The sequence below is a fragment of the Ambystoma mexicanum genome, chromosome 6q (assembly GCF_040938575.1).
Source record: "Ambystoma mexicanum isolate Mex_15411 chromosome 6q, UKY_AmexF1_1, whole genome shotgun sequence".
In the NCBI taxonomy this organism is placed as follows: domain Eukaryota; kingdom Metazoa; phylum Chordata; class Amphibia; order Caudata; family Ambystomatidae; genus Ambystoma; species Ambystoma mexicanum.
The window spans coordinates 1,560,429,738-1,560,456,518 of NC_090937.1; the positions used below are offsets into that span (position 1 = coordinate 1,560,429,738).

General features: G+C 47.3%; 1 protein-coding gene across 1 annotated transcript in view; it reads left to right on the forward strand.

The window, feature by feature from the left end:
- Positions 1-26,781, forward strand: part of SIGLEC1 (sialic acid binding Ig like lectin 1) — a 267,397-nt gene that overhangs the window by 179,573 nt on the left and 61,043 nt on the right. Inside the window, exons 15-17 of the mRNA XM_069632266.1 lie at positions 54-353; positions 1,639-1,893; positions 4,948-5,250. Of these exons, the coding sequence (XP_069488367.1) occupies positions 54-353; positions 1,639-1,893; positions 4,948-5,250 (858 nt within the window). The remainder of the gene's footprint in view (positions 1-53; positions 354-1,638; positions 1,894-4,947; positions 5,251-26,781) is intronic.

The window sequence follows — 26,781 nt, forward strand, 5'->3', positions numbered from 1 at the left end:
TTATGTGGATTTGCCAAGTCTCTAATCGTTATGAATATTTCTCATTTCTCCAGATCCCCCACGGAACGCACAGATATACTCATTTTTAGAGACCGGGCACGGACAACTGGCCATGGTTCACTGTGCTGTCGACAGCAACCCACCATCTGAACTAAGTCTCCTGAAAGAAGGAGCGCTTATTGCAAACTCCTCCGCCCAGAAGGATTCCACGCGGAGACTGGACGTGTCCTCTTCTCCCAACTTGCTGACAGTGCAGATTGGAAGCGTGATGACGGACGATGAAGGACAGTACACGTGCTCGGCCACCAATGCATACGGCGCTACTTCAGCCTCCATGTATTTCACTGTAGAGGGTGAGTGTTGCATGATGGGATTATTTCAAACACATTGAAACATAATCTAGTAAATTAGCAGATAAAATAAACATAAACTAAATGCTAAATGGGTCCACAATAGGGTAGCGGTAAGTAGGATGGGGATTTGTCGTGAGTCAATGATCGGTTGGGAATATTATGAAGACTCTCCTATTGTTAGATTGTAGGCCTGGTTTTGTTGAGGCAGAGCAATTGGAGATGTAGCAAGTTGTGAGTTGTTGTGTACACTTATAGTGAATGAGAGTGTTCCCTTAAGTGTACTAGATGCCAGCCTACATTTTATTTGTATGGTAATTAAGTACTTTGTTTCTGGGGCAAACTATATGTTAATTTTGCATAACCCGGGCTGTTGGATCATTCCAACTCAACATAACTATCTGATTGTAGGTAGTCAGATTATGTGGAACATTTTTACATGTGTGCTTACACCTTTTTCTGAGCCAGTAGTTTATTTCCTCCTATTACAACATCTACTGTTCCCAGTTTGAGTAAATAAAGATTCCGATCCCATATGTGCATAGGATATTTTTCATTTATTTATTTGTGATTTTGCCCTTTTGGATGGCACGTGTTTCGGCATTAGACTCTGCCTTTTTCTAATCCGGGCTTTTCTATTTTGCAACAAAAGAAAGGTTAGAAGTAATTACACACTGTTCTGATTCTTTATCCATAATGTGCAGAATAGGTTAATTGTAACACCCACAGTGATTCACATATTTCCTAAATAACTCCTAGTTATAACCACAATGGAGCAGAAAGTGTGATGTCCACAAATCGTACAGAAAGAGCATGAATTGGGAAGGGGTCCGGGTAATCTACGTGAATAAAAATGACTCATACGGGTATAGTGAAATGTGGGGATATGAAAATGGAAAACACATGAATAACAACATGATCCACATTTAATTTGAGCATAGATTTACATCATAATCATAGTTTTGTATTCTGATGTCATTGTCACCTTATCTCTTACTTCTTCATATATATATATATATATGCTATTTTCTTTGACAACCTTGTATGCGTTGGTAAAGACTCTTACACAATTTCCATTAAATTTAAAGTTTGCAAATAAAATGTTTTGCACAAGGTTTAGTAACTGTTAATTGTGAGCAATTTCTTCTTTAGTTAGACATAGGATCTCTCTTTATTGGCTGCTCTTGGTTTCCCACAGATCCTATGTATTGATCCAATTAGATGGGTGTACCTCATGCAGGTGTGTGTATTCTGCAAAATAACAGCAGCTTCTGTCCTTCCGCCTCAGGTGCACGAGTCATAATGGCCCCAGGTACAAGTTTACGGGAAGGAGATACGGTAACCCTGACCTGTGATGTCACTGCAAGCACCCGTCAAGTAAACCAGTACATTTGGTATAAGAACACAAAATGGCTTCTGGAAGGCATAGAAGCATCTCTAGTGCTGCAGGACGTCAAACGTGAAGATGCAGGCTCTTACTACTGTGCCACCCGCAGCAAAGACGGAAGCAAAGTCTCGCCTCCGGTCACCTTACAAGTGTTGCGTGGGTGTCTTAAAATCTTTTCAAATTTGATATCTTAATCATTTCTGAACAATGACAAAGCTCTGTTTTGTGAAATGTGATTTAGCCCCCCCATGGTCACCACAGTATTACCATTTGAGTCAATCATTGATGTATAGAGATGATTTAATTTCCCAACCTTGTCGTCCCACGTTCATGTCAATGTTCCATATTTTTGTAGTATGGAATTATTGCAGTGACATGTTACATACCCAATATTCCCCAGGCATGAATCTGAGATCTCAGAGCAACCTGGCCAGAGGTGAATGTGGAGGATTTAGGGATGTGAGGAAAACAATGATTGCAGCCTAGGATCTCAGGGGGATTGGTGGGTAGTTCAGAATCATTTGTCCCAATTATAATTATGTCCCAAGTGCCATCAAACACCTCCACTTGAGAATCTGGTGCTGTGTCTCCTGGTCCTGAGTCATACATCATGACTGTGTTTGCCTGTGAATTTATTACAGTTCAAATTAATCCATCGGCTACTTTCTTTGTTCATGGTTTGAACACATATTTGATTGCGGACCACATCACCTTCTGGTGGGTAGCATAACACTTCCCATTCATAAAAAGGCTATGGGCAAGCTGTGGAGAAAGATTTCTTAGATGTCATTTTTAGATATTGGAGTACTCGATTAGCTGTGACAAGGCCATGTCTTCAGACCAGGATGGTTTCGATAAGGCTTATCCATCGTTGACTGGTTCCATTTTTTGGATACTTTGGCCTAAAAATAGTCTAACACCAAACTGTTTCTTCTGCCATTAGATAATTTACTAGAAGAGCTTCCCTTTTGGTTCTTGAGGATGTCACTCAATTAACAGATCTGTCATTTTGAAAGACAGTTTAAGTACTACGAAGCTGCATGCTTGCTAAAAAAATTATCCTGTGTGCGTGGACATCCTCCAATGATAACTTCAATGATATTTGGGGAGTGGTCCTGGATACCTATGTCTGATTGATGTGCCTATGAAAAATGTTCCTTGAAATCTTTCATGGATATGCCTTCAGCTGCATTGCTGGTATTATAAGACTTTCCTGTTGTGTAAGTACTATGCATGATATTTGTATGCCATGTTATATGGCTTTTCTTTTTTATTTCAAAATGTTTTGTTTTTTATTTTTCTTCTCGCTTCTTTTGTTCTCTCCTCTCGGCTTGATGTGGCGAATATACCACTCGCTATGTTGCGATTGTTCCGCCGTTCCCTCACACTATTTGTATTGGTTGTTTTCTTTTTATTGCAACCTTTGTCAACTATTGGTTTTAAAATAAAGAAAATGCTACATTAGAAACGCTCTCCAAAAAGAGTAAAAACCTGGGTATCTGTGAACACCTTCCTCCCCTCTCCACAATATAATGCTCATTATTTGTAGGGAAGGGTCAATGTTGAACAATATGTGCATTATTCAAAATGGTACAGTACCCGTATGAAACCCGACTATATACCCAATTAATTTCCATCATCAAAATAAGATTGAAAATTGATTGTAAATATATGAAACATGAAGAATATGAATTTCCTGAAACACCACCTGTCGTATTTTATTACATGTGCATCGGTTACTGCTGTACCAGTGGTATTATTGCAATGGAGTGGTATTTCTGGATTACCCCGTCGGTAATGTCCGAAAACGTTCCTATTCTAGTACCTCTGGTTGCTCCCTTCCTCTCTTCTTCCAAGCGCCTCGATGCTCTCATCGGTCTTCTTTGCGCTTAATTAAGTCCTAATAAAATACAATACAATTTTTATATTTTTAATTTTAATTTTTATTTTTATTTGGTTTATGCAAACCTTTAAAAAAGAGAACAAAACAAAATGTTCCCCATCCATCCCTCCCTCCTCTTCAGATTATCGAAACTGTGCTCATAGTTGGCACATCATAATCATGTCATAATCATAATCAGTTACAGGTCCAATAGCTCCTGTGCCAAGTTTCACTAGTTTTACTTAGACCCTGAGTTTACTTTCTGCTCCTCCAAGCAGCCTTTTAGCACTCGAAGAAAGTTTATTAGTGCAAATAAGGCTGCTCTGTTAGACCCCTCAAAGAGGGCTTCCCACCAGTCTTCAGCACACGTAAGGCAGCACTCGTGGGTCATCGGCCCAAAGTGGGTTCCTCTTTGTTGCTGGAATGCCTGATAGTACATCGTCAGATGTTTTAGGGTCTCCTTGTCTTTGCCACAACATCTGCACGTGAGGTCAATACAATACAAGAGAATACAATGGTAATTACTGCAAGCAGTTATCCATCAGCCTTCCTACCACAAATACGGTAGGTGGGAAGAAAGAGCATATGAAAATACAAAGAAGTGAGACTTGCTTTTGATTGGTCAGTTATGCATCTATTATTATTGCCCATTTACAACCTCTTCTTGTAAATTAAAATCACATTTTCTCACTAAAATTGTACTATAAAGAACATCAAATAAAAAAAAACATGTTGGCAAAAGGAGCGATTCAACTTTGGATAAGTATATATTAGCCATGCGAGTGGATAGTTTACGAGTTAGGTGCTCCCATCAGATGGTGCCAACCTGCACTTTGCCAGTTCTGTGAAGTGCAGAACCCTGTTCCTGAAGCCGCTCCGTCTTTCATCCTTCTGAGGTCCATACATTCAGTGCTACTAACCCTAGAAATAACATGGCTATTATAGTCCTTAGAAGCGGGAGGAATCTAAGCACATCTTTTTATGTAAACCAATGTGGTTTATGCATGTCAACACTGTTTCAAGTGATTGTCTTTTGCTTCCATTTACCTCTGTGGTTATTCACCTCCACTGCCACTTCTGTTTGGCATGCAAGAGTTATGTTCCTATTAAAAAGAATGATTATATCTAGTTCGCACATAGTGCTTAATGCCGGTTTCTTCTCGCTTCTAAGCCGTGCAATAATTGGTGATGTTATTAACCAATTTAACATCTGGTAATTTCCTGACGGAATCTCTTTTCAAAGCACAACCTTTGTACATCTACAGGAATGATGTTTAACCTCTGTAATATATATTTTTTCATAGAAATGTCTTCTTTCTATTTCACAGACCCTCCAAGAGACCCCTTGATGTCCTCCTTCTTGGATACCCAGAGAGGTCGCCTAGGCATCATCCAGTGCTCAGTTGAGAGTGACCCGCCATCCGAGGTGACCATATACAGGGAAGAGGAGATGGTGGCCTCCAGTGGCCTCCTTCGTAGCCAAAGCAACCAGCGAATCAGTGTGTCCGCCTCCCACAACTCATTAAAACTGGAAATCAAGGATGTCCGGCTTGAGGACCAAGGAGAATACGTGTGTTCGGTTAACAATACCTATGGGAGTTCAACAACCACGATATATTTCACTGTGGAAGGTAAGAATATGTGTATTCAGACTATGATGAACGTTTTGGTTGCAACGATGCATGTCCTTTTAAATGTGCTCTTTGTGCACCTCAAGATTTGGACCTGTTGTGCTCCATTCTGGAGACTCCCTGCCCATTCAGAAGCATCAAACACAGACCTGTTTAACACTGCAAGTAAAATCACAGGAATTGTGTGGCAAAGCAAACCACACACTACACCATGCCATACACGAACTCTCAATGTTAACCCTACGAGCATCCTGGAGAGAGGGGCCAGCCAATCAGGAGACTGTGAACGTGGGCTTTGCTACATGGTAAAGGCCACATTCCATGAAAGCCACTGGCTATTCTCTCCCCAGGATGCCATTTTCCCTTTGCTGTCCCAGCTCCCTTTGCTAATAATAATTTAGCATTTATATAGTGCTACAAACCCTCATGTATCTGGGCGCTGCTTATTACCCACATTGTGCAGTGCTCATTTTATTACCAACGGTGTGAACCTGCATCAACAGGATCTGCACGGACATCAAAGCGAGCGTTCTACCCGCTGTGCTATTTGACCAGCTAGCCATTGATGTCATAACACACCCCACACACGTTTCTTCTCACACCCCATGCCCCCATATCCCTCAGAGCCTCCACCCACCAGCCCTAGTTTACCATGGAGTCGGTTCTCGCCCCAATCGTTGCTCACTGATGCTGCCATGGAAATCCAGAGCAATTGTCTAAACGTATTAGCGCCAGAGCTCACTTGCCGGAAAGCTTATAGCAATATACACCACAGAGGGAGAAACGGCAACTTGAGCCCAGGGGCCCTTACTAGCTAGTAATGTCACATCCACTGTGTATGTTGCTTAAATAAGCTGGACCAGTGTGGCTTAATGTTCGAGACCTCGCTTTCGAAATTGTTGGTCTGATTCACTAAGACTTGCACTGGAGGAAATCTGGAGATGACTCTCAGCATGTCATATTTGACACACAGAGCCTAAAACCAGAGAAAATATAGAGATGTACTGAAATATGGCATCTGTATAGTGCCTTTTCCCAATGGTATGGCCACAAAGCGCTGTAAGTGAACACCCTTGGAGGACCAAAGTCTGAGCTTTGAGAGATTGGTGATAGGAATTTAGAATGCGTGTATGCATTTTAGCTAATAAGAAGGTAGGTAGGGGTGCCTAAATCCCTGCTAGCCACCCATGTGTATGGCTTGTGGATGGGTGCTGTGATGGCTGTCGGGAGAGTATGCGAGTCAAGGGGACTGATTGTGTCCAGCTACACCAAATTTGTATCGTGGGAATTAGCTGCATTCTAGTGGCAGAGGTGGTACGTGATGTGTCTTCACGTAGCGGATGATTGCAGATGTGTGAGGGTGAGTAGACTTGCCTTTGGAGGGACATGGCTATCATCCATTGAGATGGAGTGTGATACGTACACGTAAGTCATGGATAATTACTTGCTTTGTTGACGAAGTGCAAGTCTTGTCTTGCAGGACTATGTGCATCTTTTCTGTGTGTGCTTGGTTCTTTCTTGGAGTGACTCATGGAGTGTAGCAGCAACAGCTACATACCATACAACAATGGACTAGCTAAACTCGGCTGCCCTAGACACCATCCCATCCCCTGTCCCACACACTTCCTCCCCTCCCTTCCACCATTCCCACTCATCGCTCACCAATACATCACTGCTAAAGTTAGTGCCACACCAGCTAATACCCTACCAAACATTACCAACCTAACCAAAGTTGAATACACTGTCACCAACCCCAACCGTCCCAATCCATTAGGATACCGCCCCACAACCAACCCTACCTTGACCGCAATAACAGACTCGGCGTAGACTCCTTACCACATCCAGCAAGCTGCCTGCCACACCCATGACCAAGACCACAATTAAGGACAGCGCTAATGTCACTAGCACAGCATTTCTAAAAGCTGCACTACTCAATGTTAGATCCCTAGTAGCTCACTCCACCGAAATTGCCGACATCATTCTTTCAGCAGACCTCGACTTCCTTGCTACTACAGAAACATGGCTACATGAAGCAGCAGGACCATACATTACTCTTGCTATTCCCGACTACTACTCCATCCTCAGAGCGGACAGACCCAATGCTCGCAGAGCAGGTGTGGCAGTCATATTCAAATCATCACTCGACCTCAGACCCATCACTTCCCCACCGCTAAATTCCTGCGAGCACCTCACTATCAAATTACAAACTTCCCCTAAGAGTACAATTACTCTGCAACTAATAGACAGGCCCCAGGCCCCACAGGCTCCTTCGAGGAAGACATTACCACTCTCATAGCAGAGAATTCCAAGCCCCACTCCCAAAATATTATTCTAGGAGACTTTAATCTAGGGCACAACGACCCTAAAGACATTCCAGCCACCTCCTTGGCTAACGCCCTATCCGAGCACGACTTCACTCAAGTCATTACACTACCTACCCACCAGAAAGGTAGAACTATCGATTGGGTCGCAGCCCATAACTGCAATATCACCTGCAAAGACCTACAACCTCTTGCATGGACTGACCACTCCCTCATAACATTCCACATCAACCTAAACAATCCTAACCCCAAGCAGCGCCCCCACGCACCAGCCTGCCTGACTAGAAACAAGCGCAACATCACTGCGGAGACCCTCACACCACTGATTCCCCTCCTCCTAAACACACTCCCAGCCACCGCCGACCTTAACCTTCTAGTCAACACGTACAATGATGCCCTAACTAGCGCCATTGATGCCGTTGCCCCACTAAAGCTACGCAAAGGTAAACCTAGAGCTCATTTGAACTCTTGGTACACACAGGAACTCAAAACTCATAGAAAAAAGAAAGCCAAGATGGAAACCGTATGGAAAACAAACCCCTCAGTAGAAAACAAATCCAATCTCATGACCATCTCCTCACACTACAAGAAAGAGATAATCCACACTAAAAAGGAAGCCTACAATGTTAGAATAAAAAATGCCCAATCCTCTGCTAAAGAACTCTTCACCATCCTGAAGGAATTAGAAAATCCTAACCCTCCGGCCGATACTTGCGTGAAAGACATGCCATGGTGCACCAGCATCCAAAGTGCCCTGGCCAACAAAATCACTGGTCTTCAAAACAAAATCGAGTCCAAAAGACTACAACTCTCAAACAGTAACGCCTTCATACCTAGCACACCCGCCCCGACCAGCAACACTTCCGGCTTCACATTCAAAATGGTCACTATACCCGAAATCCAAAAAATTATAGCATCCCTCAAACCCTCTAATTGCAAAGGGGACAGCTGCTCCGCCAGGATCATCAAATATGCTGCGAGAGCCCTTGCCCCCTTCATCTCCAAACTAGTAAACCTATCCTTCTCGACCAATTCTGTACCTAACAATTTGAAACAGTCATGGGTTCACCCCTTCTAAAAAAACAATCTCTCGACCCTGCATTCCTACCAACTACAGGCCTATCACCACGGTCCCCTTCCTGCTAAAAATCCTCGACAGAGTCGCCTACCTGCCAATTCAAGACTACTTTGAGTCCAATCAACTGCTAGGCCTGCGTCAATCTGGTTTTCGTTCTCAATATTGAACAGAAACTGCCCTTGTTGACCTCAAAAGTCAGATTGATGACATCAAGGACAAAAACAAAGCAGCTATCCTACTCCTCCTACACCTTTCAGCAGCCTTCGACCTGGTTGACCACAAAATACTCTGCAACCACCTCTCATCTGCTGCCCACTTCCCCCCCTCTGCTGTCATGTGGATACAATCCTTCTTAGCCAACAGAACCATGAGGGTCTTCTCATCTGTGGCTGCAGCAGACCCCATCCTCATCACCTGTGGTGTCCCACAAAGGTCCTGCGTCTCCCCCACCCTCTATAATATCTTTGCAAAGCCTCTCTTTGATAAGCTGGACCATCTGGCTGTCACCTACACCAACTAAGCGGATGACACCCAGATACTCCTCACCATCACTGGCAACTACAACACAGACGCTACTAGGATTAACAAAATCTTCGCCATCATTCAGGCATGGATGGCCACACACGGCCTCTGCCTGAATGATGAGAAGACCGAGCTCCTCCTAGTCGGATCCCCCAATAGCCTACAGAAACTTAGCCCCGATTAATCCAACTTCATCATAGATGGCAACATCATCCCAGTCGTGAAAAACGTGAAAAACTTAGGCTTCTACCTTGACGCCAACACCAACCTCTCCAAACAAGTTAATATGACCGCCTCAGCCACCGCCTACACTGGGAAACTAATTAGGGCCTGCAGATCTTTTCTATCTATGAACAGCTGCCTCACTCTGGCTAGGGCCCTCATACAATCAAAGCTTGACTACTGCAATAGCCTCTACCTTGCTGCCAACCAAGCTATAATCAATAAACTTCAGATCCTCCAAAACAATGCGTTGAGAGCAGCATTAAATATTCCCAGGAGAGAGCACATTTCCCACATAAGTACATCGTGCAAATGGTTATCCATTCAACAAAAAATCCACTTAAAACCCCTCTGCCTTACCTATAAAGCCCTAAACCACCTAGCCCTCCCGTATCTCACCAACAAACTCACTTTAAAATCAAGTACACGAATCACTAGATCTTCCAATACTCTCTGCCTCGCTGTGCCTAGATTCACCGCCAAAAGAGCTGGGGGCTCGAGTTTCACTGTCCTTGCCCCTCAACTTTGGAACGCCTTGTCAATGAACATTAAATCAACCAAATCCTTCCAATCGTTAAAAAAATTAGTCATTAGTTGGCTTCTGGAGAAGGCAATCCTTAGATAGACTAAGCTTATTACTAACTGTATATATTGTACATACCATTGAAATGTTTAAACCGTGAAATCTTACTACCCTGCTTGTATATACTGTATATTGCATACTACCGCCACAATTGTATAACTGCAAAATTTTCTATATATACTGTAATTATGTAACCTGTCCTTTAAGCGCCCATTTACCCCTGGGTCTGGAGCGCTATACTAAATAAACAAACAAGCAAACAAACTCATCGATGCACCAGCCTACCTGTCTGGGGTCAAGACCCAGAGGGGAAGAGCCAGTTCTTGAGTCAGTGCCTTCTGGAAGGCGAGGAGATGCGCTATGCAGCAGATGCTAAAAGGGATAGAGTTACATATTGGAGGTGCTTGGACGGAAAAGAACGATCCTCTGTACCGTTTGGTTTTGCAGGAGGCATGACAAGGAGGAGAGAGGTGCCAGATCTCAGGTTTCTGCTTAGTCGGCAGGGGGTGAGCATGTGCTGTAGACAAAAAGTATCTTTGAAAGGCAGTTGAGCAACTCTTTGTAAAACGCATTTGCATGTGTGCATCTCAAAGATGCTCCAGGCAACTCCATAATTGCGCCAGTTCTATGAATCAGTTTGAAGGTAGCCACTTTAAATCTCAGATGCTCATGTCCTCTCTATCTTTGCTCCAGTGCAAACCAGGCTCATATATATTTATTTATTTATTGTTTTAGTTGTATATAGCTCAAAGAGCTTTTACACCTAATACAATTACAAAATATAAATGCATTAAAACATTAAAACATTAGAACATACCAATAACATAAGACAGTCACTTCAAGAGACAATACATAAACATATTTTTTTTCATTCAACACTACGGTTTACAGTTCATAATCACATTTTTGTGACTACATAATGATAATGTCATATAAAAATACTTTTAACTATACAAATGAATAATTAAATATCATTGCACTGTGAGTCTGACCGCTTTGCCATTTCTAATGATCGATTGTAATAATTACAAAATATATATGTGTTGATGAGAATATAATTGTACTACACATGATGTGACGTAGTACAATCAACCCTCTGTATTCCGGGCATTTAAGTGTAACATACAGGAGTTGCTTTTACATTTATACACTGCTAACATTAGTGATGGAAGTCAGAGCAGCTCTCCAGACCCTATTCAGGGCAAAATGTATCGCTTCAGTCGGAGTATTGAGACAGTAATACCAGAAAGGTATGGGTGACACATATTCAATACAATGAACAGATATTAGTAGGGGAGAGAGGGATCTTACTGCTCAAAATGACCGAGACGAACTTTCCTGCAATATACCAGGCATCCCCAGTTTTTAGTGATCCTTACAGGCTGGTGAATTATTTCTATGAGGGCGCATAAATATTCCCATTAAGGAGCGTGAGCGACTGAGCGTTGTGGAGCGTTGTGAGGGAGCACAAAACAAGGATTTCAGGGGTATTAGAGGCATCCCCCCTGAGAACTGTTTATAATGCTGCATTTACATTGAACTTTCTGTGAGAAATGCTGTAGAAAGACACTCAATGTACCATCAGTTCTGTTTGGTAACACATAGAAATAACCAAAAGATACCAAGTCACCAACAGCACAGAGGAGTATTTTACAATGCAATTATATATAAGGCAGCATTTTCACTCTAACCGCACAGTTGGGGTGGCTTGCTGCATAATGTTAGTGCTACAACTCTAAGAAAACACTGATGACGGCTTTACCTAATTGGGCCAGTATTGCTGGCCACTGTAAGAACCCACTGGTATCAGCTTTGCGCATTAAAGACAGTACTGTATGAGCACACCAAGGATGGCGTTGCCCAATGAAGCTGGTACAGCCAACCGTGCTAAGTAAAGACTTCTCGTGGCTTTGACTAACAATGGCAATACTGAAACTCTAAGAACACACATATCTTGGCTTTTCCCAGAAAGACCAGTACATTTATTGTAAGAATGCATGCATGATGGCTTTGACTGACAAGCCTAAAGGCAGTAGCACTTGAAGAACACACCTTCTTCGGCTTTGCCCAATACTGTCAGTACTGTAATTGCAGGAATACATATGTCTTGGCCTAGCCCAGTACCTTATTTGCCATATAAACAGGTCAGGTTCACCTGTTGACTTCAACTGGATACCCCTTTTAGCCAACCTGCAGCAGCCCTGCACATTTTTCACTGTCACAGTCTGTACATGACCATCTTCAATAACCTCTGACCTAACAGCGAAAGCGTGCAGGCTTCTTGACATTTGTATGGATCCGTATGTAATATGAATATTGAGATTCTGAGATAGTTTGAATGCCCACGACAAAAACTCCCTGGCTATCAATCAAGTCAACTCTGGTATTCAGGCATGGATGGTTACTAACTCGCTTACACCGAACAACGCGAAGACCGAGCTGCTCATCATTTGTACTTGTCAACGTATCAAGGAGCTAGACCCCCACTACTGCTCTTTTTCAATCTCTGGATGCACCATTAACGTATCTGACAACGTTAAGACACTAGGATTCACTTTAGACTCTGAACCCTCTATGATTCCTCATATCAACCAACTTAGATCCTCTTGTGCATATTATCTCAGACTACTCAGGCTCACCAGACCCTACCTCTCTAACAACAACTGCTGCCTTTTGGCTTGGGCATTTGTGCACTAAAAGTGAATTATTGCATTGGCCTTCTCATAGATACTTCACAAGCCAACTTTCACAAAGTGCATGTTATTCAGAACAGCGCAGTTCAAATTGTTTGTAATCTTGCCCGCTTGGATCGCCTCACTCCTGCCAGGTCGTCTCTACACTGGCTTCCAATCCAGACATGTGTTAAACAAAAGATTCTAACTTTGACACATAAATGCCTTCAAGGTGCTGGCCGTGCCTATCTCACCAGTCGCGTCAAACCTTCTATTCGTAGTAGAACTCTTTTCAGCTGGACGTCGGTCGCTTCAAGATGCAGCGTACTGGCAATTCCATGTTTGCTTGTGCTGCTTCATCCAACCCGTAAGACGTACTTATTTGCTCCTGGCTAGATTCTAATGGCCTGATTTACAAACATGTTTTCAATGGGACTTTCCCATGTTAAAACATTTCTGTAAATCAGGCCCTTATTTGCATCTTGGTCTGGCCTTGGTTGATGATCTCTCTTTGTTCTGTGTCGACTACCCTCCTGTACTTTTTTTCTTCCACTTTAGTACTCCGAGGCCCATGGGTGTCTGACGCTGTTACAAATAATAAATACAAATGATAATAATAATAATAATGCTTTCTCATCGTTGGTATCCACAAAGCAGGTTGCTGGAGAGAATGCTGTGAGAAATTATTATATTACTCAAATAAGTAGCAGCATGCAGTTTTGTTAGAAACAATTGTGAGCTCTGTTTGATTCACATTAGTTGGTAAAATGTGCGCACTGTTTGCCTGTGGCATGTATCTGGTCTGAAGGGGTAAGCTGTTGCGGACTGATTTGATCAGAATATTCTGGTTACATGACTCTTAAAATCGGAGGAAAAGATGTCTGACCATCTTGAAGCAGGGCTGGCAGAAGATTTCTGTGGGCTCATTTTAAAATTATATTTGGTGGCACCTTTATCTACAGCTGGGAAAATACACCTGCGTATGTTCGGCATCAGATGCAGTAATTAGTAGAGCGGCCTAGTAGAGCGGCCTGGCTAGGCACAATGACACCACAACATTTTAAGAGGCCTCTCTAAGACTCTGCAGCCTGCACAGCTCTCGCTGCTTTGAAAAATAAATGAATGGAAGTTCGAACCCCCTGAAATTATTTAAAGCTGATTTTTAAATTAAAAGCATGCCATTGTAAAATAATCTTTAGAAACTGAAACACAAATGTCATGAACCGATAAGTATGCACCATGCTATTCTCTCCACCTGTGGCGTCCCTCAGGGTTCAATCCTCTCGCTGTTGCTCTTCAACATATACATTGCCTTTCTAGCCCATCTGATCTCTGCCTTCTCTCCTCAATTCTGGTGTTATGCAGACGACTTGCAGCTCTGCTTCAAGCTTCCTTCCACTACCTCCTCTTCTATCTCTCTCTCATTCCTGACTATCTATCCGCAATTCAGGGGTGGTGTGCTGCTAACGATCTCTGCCTTAATGCCGGTAAGATTGAGATCCTTCTCATTGGGACCCCAGCTCCCTCCTTCCCTTTTACTCTCAGGCCGCCCTTCATGGACCCCCACCCCTCACCCTCTTGTGAGGCAAAAAACCGTGGTGTCATCTTAGATTCCTCTCTATCCTTCTCTCCTCACATCATGGACCTTGCCAAGAAGGGCCATCTTCCCCAGAAATTCAATGTCTCCATAGCTCAGGTCCTCTCTAGGCTGGACTACTACAACAGCCTCTTCCTCAGTCTGCCTAAATCCTCCCTTCACCCCCTTCAATTAATCCAGAATAGGACTGCAAGACTTATCATTGGCCTCAAGCCCTGGGACTGCATCTCTCCAGCCCTAAAATCTCTCCACTGGCCCCAGTTGCTGCGAGGATCAAGTTCAAGACCCTCTGCATCATCCATAACGATTTCTGGGGCCTGGGACCCCGCTACATCCAACTCTCTCTCCCTAAATACCTCCCTGCTTGATCCCTTCGGTCTTCTAGCTCCAGTTTTCTGCAGATCAGATGCGTTCCCAAGCAGAGAGTGGGGGGGGTACATCTCTCTCGTTCCGAAAGAGACTCCCTCTTGTATGGCCTCTCTGCTCCTCTCAGGCTTGAGCCGTATCTCCTTAAGTTCTGGAAGCTTCTCAAGACCCTCCTTTTCTCTTCTTCCTTCCCTCTCCCCTACTCCTGCTAATGTCCCCCTCTGCCTCATTGACTGGGTGCCTGGTTCTTTCTGATTCATGCAGGGACCAGGCCCTCCTCACCCAGTATCCCCCAGCACTTTGGTCTGCCCTGAGCCCCTGCCCCAAACCTGCACTTGCCCTACCAGGCTCTCTTCCCCTACACTAGCCTGGCTGGGCCTGCACACCTATTGAGCCCAGACAGCCCTGATCTCGCACTTAGCACTTGGACCTTCATTCCCCTGCACTAATTACTTTCCCCTGGCACTGGCCTCCCCCTAGCACTCGCCTCACCTAGCCCAGTGATCAACCTCCCCATTCCGCCTCCCCTCCCCCCAGCACTTGCATGCTCTCCACTCCAACCTGCAATTCCTTTCCCTCCTTAGCATTAGCGCATTCCGCGCTGACCAGCACTTCCTCCCTCCACGCCACTCCCCTGCACTTCTTTTTACTTCACTTGCACAATCCAGATGTTGTTATTTGCACACAGTGAAGGGGGCTCAGCCAATCAGGGAGTTGAAATAGCAGCCAAGAATATGTATTCTCTGCAGCTGTGTCCAGCCATCAGAGGCCCTTCTCCGGGAGGCGCCATTTATTATTTTGTTTTTTAATGTGGGGAGGCAACAGGGAGCATTTCCCTGGTGCCTCCCCATCCTTTTCCACCCACCAAAACAAACCAATCCCCTTCCTCACCACCTTCCTCCCCACTTACCTGTCGCACCAGAGCTTTGTGCTCCAGTGCAGTGCATCTCCCGCTCCTGCCCGTCAAAGAAATGAAAAAGGGACTTATTCCAATGGCGACGTGCATGTTTTTTTTATTTTATTTTTTATTTTCGTCGGGAGATTGGTGTTGCTTGAGCAGCCAATCACCAGAGTTAAAAAAAATAAACCATTCACCCCTCCACCCCCCCCCCGGTTCAACCCCAAGGTGCAAATGGCTTTGCTCCCCTTGTGGGGGGAGCGGGGAGGGCATGGCCGGTACTGGCACCCAGCCCTTGGTGAGGCTCTCGCGACTTTGCTTTGCTCAGATCTAACTCAGCTCGGACTGGCGGTTCATTACCGGCCATGTCCGCTCCTCTATGAAAGCCATAGAAAATATTAGATATCACATTTTGAGTTCTATCTGTGAACGGCATTGCAGCCTGTATCACAATAAGTCATTGAATATGCCTGACCATCTTCAGAAATATAAAAGGTCACAGAAAATACCCAAATCACAGCGAGCTCATATTGTTAGTGAAAGGACTGTAGTGAACGTGAGACCATTTCCGTCATCCTTTGCTGGAAGCTTCCCCGGTTCTGGCGTCCTTGCAATTTCTCTCTGAACTTGATCGTCTTCTTGTGCAAGGGATCGCCGGACCTGATAGGTAACAGTCAAGTCGCCCGGATATATACTTGTCTCTCCGATCCACAGATTAACCATCATGAAGTGAGTTTTTAGGTTTCTGTTGCCGTTTTTTGTAGTATAGAGTACCAGCACTTCTTCCCACTTCCGACTGATTCAAGGCACATATCCAATCGGTGCAATAATGGGCTGGCGCTCACTTCTCGTCCATGCTCTCGCTTCTCCAGCTGTGCACGTCAAAAGCGATGTTCCACTATTTTAATTTATTTCTGTTTACCATTCCTCTACTTTTTACCACCATAGGCACCATTCTATACAGAGGATCTGTCCATTCATGTCCTTGTGCCAGTGTAAAGTTGTAATAGGAGCCTTAGTTACTAGTCACTTAGAATATTTCAATGCCCCGGCTGCAATCCCTTGGCACATGTTGCACTATGCTTCTGTCTACCCCCTCCCCTGCCCAGACCACAGTTCCACTACTTTTTTCAGTACACTTCTACCACTGATTGGCCTGACCCTTCCCTAGCTCAGGCTGTTCCATCTGTGTCCTACACTGCTCACAAGCCCGCCCATGCTTTCCTCCCGAACATATACAATTTCATTGGCTGTCAAAAATCCAAAGGCATTCATGGCTGTGACTGACAGTCACAGAGTCAAGGAAGAAGTAAAGTGCTGTCTCCCAGACCACCACTGTTTGTGCATGAGACAACAATGGAGGGACCACTCCTCTGCCACCCCACCAACCTCCAAATGGAACACTTTACGCTATCTGTGCAGAGCCTGAAGCGCTCGCTGCCTTGGGACATGACCCTGCACACAAAGCCACCACCATACGCTGTACCTGAGCGGGGATCTGAGCCCAATCAATAATAATTTAATTGTATGTTGCATGCGCTCAGAGGGAGGGTGCTGTGGCCAAATGCTTGCTTGAGAAGTGTAGGGAATGTCCTACAAACTGGACTGCATTTAGAGTAGAAATGTCGAAGAAAGGTTGACTTTTTCATTTCAGATGGACTTTCCAGCCCGAGAGTGCACTATGCCAACTGCGAGCGTGCCACAGGTTGCCGCAGTACAACCTGAAAACCTCAGTGCCCACCTTTTTCAATGTTACTTTGTAAATGCCTTACAGACTATGTGAGCAGTGCAACATCATCACAGAGTACAGCAACACTCACAGTAGTGCTCTAGATGGGTCCGTTTTGACACCGTGATAGCTGCTGTCTAATGTCTGCTCTATGTTCAGACCTTTCGGAGCGACTACCAGACAGATGGGACATGACGACACATCCCTGAGTAAGGGTTTCACTCTGGTGTACCTGACTGAGCTCAAACTGCCCAAAATAGTGATGGTCCATGCTGTGGCTGGGTATCAGGTAATAACGTCCCTATATATATGGTCGCCGTACATAATGTCGCTGGGGAAGGTCTGTGGCGACATTATATAGGTGACCATAAATATAGGGAGTGGGGATTGCAATGGTGTCCCACGCCCCCCTTGGATGAAAAAAAAAAAGGTTTTAGGAGTTGCGAGGGTGTCCCCTGCATGTTCCATGTAATAATGTCTCTGCAAAAAACGGCAATTTTTCAAATGGAACTCTTGGCTGGTGATGCAGAGGCGGCACTGCTGGTGAGGTACCTGCTTTCAACATTAACTGCTGATACATGCAGTGGTCAAAGTGAGAGGGAGCTGTTGGGAGCGATGCTCCTCTACTTTTTGTAATTACGTTTTACAGTTCACATACGTTTATTTTATGGTTTCGTTTTAAAATGAAAGTGTAAGAAGAAGTAGAAACTTGCACTTGCAGTGCACTGCACTGAACGTTCCCTTAAACAGCAGGCACATGTATTTGTGGGTTTGTATTGTGCGTGGGAGGGGCGTGGCGAAAGGGTTCGATCACTAGATACATGGATAGTTGGATGTCAAGATAACATTGAGTACCTGCTGACTTCCTTAGTGGACCCATGTTTCAAAATAAAAGGGGCAATTTTTCAGCCCAATGTCTCGAGGAAGAAGCAATATAGCAAGCATTGCAAGGTGGAGCCACTGCACACGTGAAAAGAGGCTTTGCTGCAGCATTTGCAGCTTCAATTGGAAAAGGAACGTAGGCAACTGCAAGAACAGCAGCGGGTCCACATTTTGACAACTAGGCCAGGTATAATAAGCTCACAGAAGATGGTGGCATCGATGAGCAGAAACATCATAGACACATGTTGAAAGCTTTGTGAGCAGTGCGGGTGCAGCCTACACTGAGGATACTCAGTTACTCACTTTCATCTGTAACTCAGACATCCTGGAACCAAACAGACAGCTCATCAACAGGAACAGACAGCCTACCATCAGCTTCACAGACAGGCGATCCCTACCTTCCGGACACTTCATCTGTTGGAAGGAATGATAGAGTATTGAAACAGCAAGCAGTGCATCTGTCCAGCGGCACTTGTGCGAGTTGTTGTAGAATGACACTGCAAGTATGTAGTCCAAGTGAGGGTTTAATACATCTGGGACACTCTCACAAACCTGCACAGGAAGTACTGCAGTGATGCATGTTCTACAGTTAATATTTATATAAAGGAACATGCATTTGATTGCAGAAGTCTATGGAATGACATCTACCCATAGCCAACATAACCGCTCAGACAATGCCGATGATGTTGATGATTTCTTACCCGGTACATGTCAGACACTGTAAAGTGGAGCGCGGTTGTTTCATAGTGCTTGTGGTTTGAGAAAAGGATAGCTGTGGTTCGAGTGGTGGTGATGCCACAAAAAGCTACTGGCCTACACATGCCGTTGCAGTGACAATTGGGCAAGAAATGCTTTTGAATACTCATCACACAATATTAAGACGTTTTTATTTTCTTCCTCTTCTAAGGCAACCCATAAGGTTGTTGGGTTTTTCCACAGGGCATATCCACCCCTTAGGGTTCCCAGGTTCCCTCACTGGTCAGAGCCAATCCTTAAGTTTCTTGGGTTCTCCCACAGGGTGTTCACACCACACCTTGTGGTTCGTAGACTCTCTCACAGGCTTTGGCTGTGATCTAAGATTCTAAATTTCTCTTAGAGGGTGTGGCGCTGCCCCGTGATGGGATGCGCACGCGGCGGCGTGACGTTGCACATCGCCGCGTGCAGTATAAATAAATGGGGCATTCCCGGCTGCGGTAGAGCGACTGGGAAGCCCAAACTGGAAAGACGTGTGTCGTGCGTGGTCTTTCCAGGTTGGGGGCTTACGGGACCACGTGGGGCAAAGGACAAACCCCCAACAGTGGCGACGAGTGATGTCGGATGGCCGGGCCCGGGGGTGAAAGCATTCTGAATTTTTTTCCCTGAAACGGAACAATCGGACATTTCGTTTCACGCCGTGGCCGCGGATCGCACACGCGGCTGGCGACCATTTTGTCGGTGAGGCCGTGGAACTTCATCAGGCTCCGGTTCGGAGGGTTAAGGTGATTCAGGTCTAATGTTTGGATATTCTGATTGCAGACAGATTAATCTGCACGCCCATGCCTGGTTTGTGAATTTTACTCCAGATTTGGGACTTCTACGTCGAGTGAAAGCTAGGAGAAGCGCTATTATGGCTGGGCATGCTTAGCCCACTTCATTTTCTCAGCTTAATTTGTGGGACACCTACACCCTTGAGTCTTGCAGCAGCAAGGGGACACGGTGCTTCTTCATCCCTTTCATCATCAGGACGCTGTGGCTTTGCCCCCTTCATCATCAAGGTGGACTGCAGCCCATCCCCGAATTTGATGCGTTGGGCCCACCATCCAGCATGGGGCCCCGGTGGAGGAGGTGGGTTGGTCGCCTCGACATATATTTCAGGGCCGCTCAGGTGATGGATGACGACAGCAGGGTGGCTATGATGCTGTACTCCGTGGGGCCTGCGGTCCAGGACATTTTTGAGTCGCTCACTCCAGCGGATGCCACCTACGATGCGGCCAAGGCAGTACTCCAGGCCCACTTTCTACCCCTCGCCAATGTGGACTATGAAAGATTTGTCATGTTATCAGCCAAACAAAAGGACGATGAGACACTGGACACCTTTTATGGTCACCTGCGCCGCCTCTCCCTGGGCTGTGCATGGGGGGACGCGGAGGACATGATGCGCACAATGCTGATTCAAGCGTGCTCCTCTGGCAAACTCAGGAGGCAGGTCCTGAGAGAGCCGGGTATTACTCTGCCCCGCATTCTGGAACTGGGCCGGTGCCATGAGGTGGCGGAGGCTCGGGCAAGCAAGATGGAGGCGGGGTCCCGCTCAATTAAGTCGGAGGAGGCATGTGCCATGTGGCGTGGAAGCTGAGGAGTGAGAAGGCCTGGTGGGGGACCCCGTGACAGAGCTGGGAGAGCGGGGGAATCATGCCAGAAGTGTGGCTACGACCTCCCCCACCCGACGGAGTGCCCGGCAGCTGGGAGAACATGTGGTAGGTGCGGCCTGCCTGACCATTTCTCGAGGGTGTGCAGGGCAGCCCTGCCCATGATAGTGCCGAGAGGCCCAGCTTGGACTTGGACTCCACGCCAGAACCGCCCGTCAAACGTGGCCCAGGTGGACCAGGGTGAACAGGAGACCCAGGGGGACGAGGTCGAGGAGGAAGAGGAAGATAACATTTTCTTTATTTCCAGCGTGGAAGTCCTGAAGGGGAAGGGCAGGAGGCAACCGAGGTGTGTGGTAGAGGTCGACCACTCGCCAGTCCCAGTGCTGGTGGACACCGGAGCCTCGGTCAATGAAATGGCCCGGGGGCACTATGATGCCCTTGGATCACCCCCAAAGCTGGTCACGCCGAGGGGCCGCATCTTTGCGTTTGGAGGACTTGAACCAATACCGCTGGACGGTGCCTTCGTGGCAAGCGTGGAGCACGAGGGCTCGCAAATCAAAGCCCGGTTCTATGTAACACCTGTGAGCAATAACACTCTGCTGAGCTGTGCAGCCGCCGAGGCTCTCGGAATTGTCAGCTTCGCATACTCGGTGTACCTCGAGGACATCAGTGATCTGCTCGACAAGTATGCCGCCCTCTTCAACGGCATTGGAAGTATGACCGGCGACCCGGTTAGGCTACATATCGATGACTCTGTGCAGCCCATTGCATTGAAACACCGCAGGGTACCGTTTCATCTGAGGGAGCAAGTTGACAAGGAGCTCGACAACCTGGTGAGTCTGGACATTATCGAGAAGGTTGAGGGCCCGACCCCCTGGGTGTCCCCAATCGTTGTGGCTAGGAAGCCCAAACAACCCGAATCTGTCCGGATCTGTGTGGACATGAGGCTGCCCAACAAGGCCATTAAGAGGGAGCGGCATCTCACCCCCACCATCAATGACATTATTGCCGAAGTGCAAGGGGCTCGGTTCTTTTCCAAACTAGACCTTCGAGCAGGGTATCATCAGGTGGTCCTCCACCCTGAGTCCCGGTACATAACCACATTTACTACTCACGGTGGACTATACCAGTACAAGAGGGTGAGCTTCGCGGTGTCATCGGCGGCAGAAGTCTTTCAGAACATCATTAGAGGCGCCCTCGCAGATCTGGAGGGTGTCCTGAACATTAGCAATGACATTTTGGTGTTCGCAAAGACCGAGATGGACCACCTAAGGAAACTAGGAAAGACCTTTGAGCGGCTACAATCTCTGGGCCTCACCCTTCAGGACAAATGTGAGTTCCTGCGTCCCTCCATTGAATTCTTCGGGTTTGTGTTCAAGGAGGGGGGTTCTCGCCGGATCCGAAGAAGGTCCAAGACATTAAGAAGGCACAGCCCCCCGAGTCGGTGTCTGATGTAAGAAGCTTCCTGGGGATGGTGACCTACTGTGGGCGCTTCATCCAAAATCTTGCCTCGAGGTCTGAACCACTCAGGGCACTAACGAAGAAGGAGTCGGCCTGGCACTGGGGCCCACTGGAGCAAATGGCTTTTGAGGACATTAAGAGTGCCCTGACAGCAGAGGACACCATGGCGTTTTTCGACCCGGCGCTGGCGTTGGAGATCATTGTTGACGCCAGTCCATTTGGCCTGGGTGCCGTATTGACTCAAGTGGACCGGGACGGGAACATCGGGCCCGTAGCTTGCGCCAGCAAAGCGCTCTCGGAAACTGAGCAAAGATATTCCCAGATTGAGCGGGAGGCGCTGGCGGTCCTCTGGGGTTGCAGACATTTTCGACTCTATGTCTTGGGGCGTCCAGTGACGGTGGTGACAGACCACAAGCCCCTGCTTCCCATTCTGGCAGCGTCATCCTCGAAGCCCCCAGCCAGAATCGAGAGGTGGATGCTTGCTCTTCTCGAGTATGGAGTTACACTGGTTTATCGGCCGGGTGTGAACAATTCGGCGGACTACCTTTCCAGACACCCGGGAGTGCGTGGGGGAGAAGAGTATGTCACCTGCGCGGAAGATGCCGACGAGCACGTTCGAATGGTGGTGGAGGCGGCCACGCCGAATGCGATTCCTCTGTCAGATTTGGAGGCGGCCGAGGACGAGTGCTTTCAGATCCTCAAGCACTCAATGCAGCACGGCTCCTGGAAGTCCATCCTGGAAGCACTGGCGGGGCGGACCCAGGAGGCCAAGACAGGACTTGAACAACTATGGAAGGTCAAGAACGAGCTGTCGTTCTCGGCGTCGGGCCTGCTGCTCCGAGGTGATCAGATAGTGGTTCCCCAGTCCAGGGTAAAGGAGGTGATTACCCTGGTCCACCACGGCATCAGGGAGCCGCCAAGAACAAGGCGAGGCTGCGGCTGAAGGTATGGTTCCCGGAGCTTGAGTGGAGGGTCGATGACTTTGTGGCGGCCTGTGTATGGTGCCAGGCGGCCTCTCCTCTACAGTGAGAGCCAGCGATCGAGGTGATGCCCCGAGGCACGCGGCCTTGGGAGGTCGTCCATGCGGACTTTGGGTCCACGTCCGTAGGCACCCACTTCATCGTACTAGTCGACGAATATTCACGATATCCAGAGGTGGAGTTTGTTGAGTCGGTGGCCTTCGAGAACGTGGTTGTGGCCGTGGAGAAGGTGTTTGCGGCCCATGGCTTCCCCCACACCCTGTGCTCGGATAACGGGTCGCCATTCTAGAGCGAGCGGTTCTCCGAGCTGATGGATCGCTGTGGGGTGCAGCACCGGAAAGTGTCCCCTTTGTGGCCCGAGCAAACGGAGACGCTGAGAGACTGATGCGGACACTCAATAAGACCTTCAGGATCGCTCAAGGACAAGGGCAGTCACTCCAACGAGCCCTATACCAATTCCTGCGGGTGTACCGCACCACCCCCCATGCCTCCACGGGGGTGGCTCCAGCTGAGGCTCTGTTCAAGCGATGCCCCCGGGGTCTGCTACCTGAAATCGGGGAAAAGGAACCAGGAGTGATTGATAATCAACAGGTGGAGGCAGACCGGCGGGTGAAGATTGAACAGGAGAATGTGCGACGGGGTCTCCGGCCCCAGCGGCTCGAGCCAGGGGATGAAGTCCTCATCCGCAACCGACACCCCCATTGGAAGCTCTCGCTCCCCTATGAGCCGGAGCCGTTGGACGTGGTGGCCGTAAAAGGGTCCATGGTGACTGCCTCTGACGGAAGGTCTGCTGTGACCCGGAATGTCAGCTTCTTTAAGTAACTAGGTGACCCCAGGGCTGGACCACCGCGGGAGCCTGATTTGACAGAGGTGCCTGAGGACTGAGGAGGCCCATCCAGCCCACCAGACTCCCCAGTCCGGGGGACGTCTGCAGAAGGACTTCCCGTGCCGGAGGTAAGCGGGAGGTACCCCCAGAGGGCTGGGCGAGGGAAACCCGCTTACCTCAGCAAATACGTGCTGGGACATTTGTTTGGTTAAGCGGAGTGAGGGGATCCGGGTGGTTGACATTAAAGGGGCTGTGGGCGTGCAGTGTGGTTGTTAATTGATGTGTGGTTTGCAGTGTATAATAAAATGCAGTTGTGTGTCCTCCCTGAAAAAGGAGTGTGGCGCAGATGGGATGCGCACGTGGCGGCGTGACGTTGCATGTCGCCGCGTGCAGTATAAATAAACGGGGCGTTCCCGGCCGCGGTAGAGCGACCGGGAAGCCCGAACTGGAAAGCCGTGTGTCGTGTGTGGTCTTTCCAGGTTGGGGGCTTACGGGACAGCATGGGGCAAAGGACAAACCCCCAACACAGAGCAACGCTGTCCATCAAGGTTCTCAGGTCCTACCACAGCACACAGCCCCCCATGAGAGTTTCAGTTATTTTCAAATGGTGCAGCCGCCCCTTAAGGTTCTCAGGCAACTTCAGAGGGTGCATCCACCCAGTAAGGCTCACAGGGTCTCCCACAGAGTGCACCAGTCATTAAATTGTTTGGGTTCGCTCTTGCACAGGCCAGAGCCACTGCTGAAGGTTCGCTGCTTCTCCCACCGGGTGCAGCCACCACTTAAGGTGCTGATTGTTTTTCACTGGTACAATCCGCCCCTTATCCTTCTCAGACTCTTTCACTAGGTGCAGCCACCCTTTAAGGTTATCACGTTCTCCCACATGGAGAAACCACCCTTTAAGTTTATCACGTTCTCCCACGTGGAGAAACCACCCTTTAAGGTTATCAGGTTCTCCCACATGGAGAAACCACCCTTTAAGGCTATTTGGTTTTTTGCGATCTTGCACAGGCCATAGCCACTCACTTAAGTCCTCACGCTCACCCACAGACCATTCATAACATTATCAGGCTTTCACACTGCCACTCCTATAGATGTAGGAGTATGTCAGGACACTCCAGCCCCCATGACTGCCTAATTCCTTCTTTCTGAATAAGGCTGTACAGTGGGAAGAGGGGTGGAGCATCATACATTGATGCAGGATGCCGTGACCACTATGCCATCCAGCCACCCATAACTAATCAACTGGCTGAAATAAAGGCAGTATGTTCCCCCATGGTGCATGATGCATGATGTATCCCAGGGGGTCCTGCCCAAAGAATGCAGGTAAGGGACTACCCGAACCACTTGAGGGGGTGGCATCAGTAAAAGAGGCCTGTAGCTAGCCTCAGTTTCGACTGCCACTGAAATTGATTGGGAAGGATGTATGGATGGATCCAGCCCTTGTATGAGATAAGGTTCTCCTCTCATTACCACTTCAGGTGGCACTGGTAGCTTCATGTGACTAACAGCCTCTGAGGACATGTAAGCCTGGTACACGTTAGTGTAATTATGTAACTTCAGGGGTCTTCTTGGGCTTCTTGTATATACTTTATTACATAGTTACATTAAGCTACATATAAGGATAACCACTGGGTCCCATCACCCAGGCTTAACTGACATCAGGTAGAACACTCATACATCATTCACACATCAACATTCCACATGACATCTCAGGGTCTCTCATTCACAAGCAAGCACTACACAACACATCTCCTTCCTTTCCAATGACGCACAACATGACATTCACCAACAAGCACTTCACTTGCTACTGCCATGGGCTTCCAGCCCTCCATGTTGCAGCTTGGGTTCCCAAACCCCTTCAAGACAGTCGATGGCCCCTCGGCCCTGCCACTGTTGCTCTGCCAGTCTCTTGGCCCTCTGAGTTTAACCTGTCCAACTTCCGGTTAGACAGGCCAACCCAGATGGCCCTTGCATGGCGCAGATCACTGTATCCTGCGCCAGCGGCCACTGCGCTGGGCCCTCCTGCTCCTAAAGACAATAAGCGCTCGCCCTACCTGAGAGGGTCTTCTTCTTGGGTTGGGGGGGCGGTGCATGTGCCATCCTCTGTGCTGTCCCCCCAGCACAGCCAGCATCCTCGTCGCCAATGTAATAATGTAACTTCAGGGGTCTTCTTGGGCTTCTTGTATATACTTTATTACATAGTTACATTAAGCTACATATAAGGATAACCACTGGGTCCCATCACCCAGGCTTAACTGACATCAGGTAGAACACTCATACATCATTCACACATCAACATTCCACATGACATCTCAGGGTCTCTCATTCACAAGCAAGCACTTCACAACAGTTAGTGTTCCCCAGCGCTTGATTCATCACTATTGGTGCCAGTGCCTGTCCTCCATTGCCCCATTCCTTATTCCCATGCACGATGCTCTTCCCAAAGCCCCCAGCATCTCAGGCCCCTCTTCCCTGATGGCCTTCCCTGGTGACATAGCATAATTGTCTTGAGTTGCGTAAGGGGGTGGACGTCACCGCTCCCTGTGGCTACTCCTGGGCATAGCTTCCACTCTACACCACGTCAGCAGCAGTAAGAGGCTCCTCCAACACCACCTCGACCTCTGCCTACTTCTACTCCTCTACCTCAGGTAGGACCACCTCCATATGTAGCAGCTCCACAAGCAAGACCTCCAGCTGAACCTCCTAGAGACTGTCCCCACCCTTATTCCCAGCAACGCCCTTGCCCTGCTGCGTGGAGGGTTGCCAGTCAATTCGTCGAAAAAAATTGGTCGACCAGACAAATGGTCGAATCAAATTGGTCGAAAACCATTTTGTCGAAATTTTTTTTTTTCTATTTTAACCCTTTTTTTTTTTTTTTTTTTGGGGGGGTCCCCCCCCCCAACCCCCTTTTTTTCTCTAAAAACCCATTTTTTAACAAAACGAAAACCCAAAAAATAAATATATAAATAAAAAAATGTTTTCGACGAAATGGTTTTCGACCAAATTGCGTCGACCAAATTGCAGTCGACCAGTTTTTTTTCGACGAGTT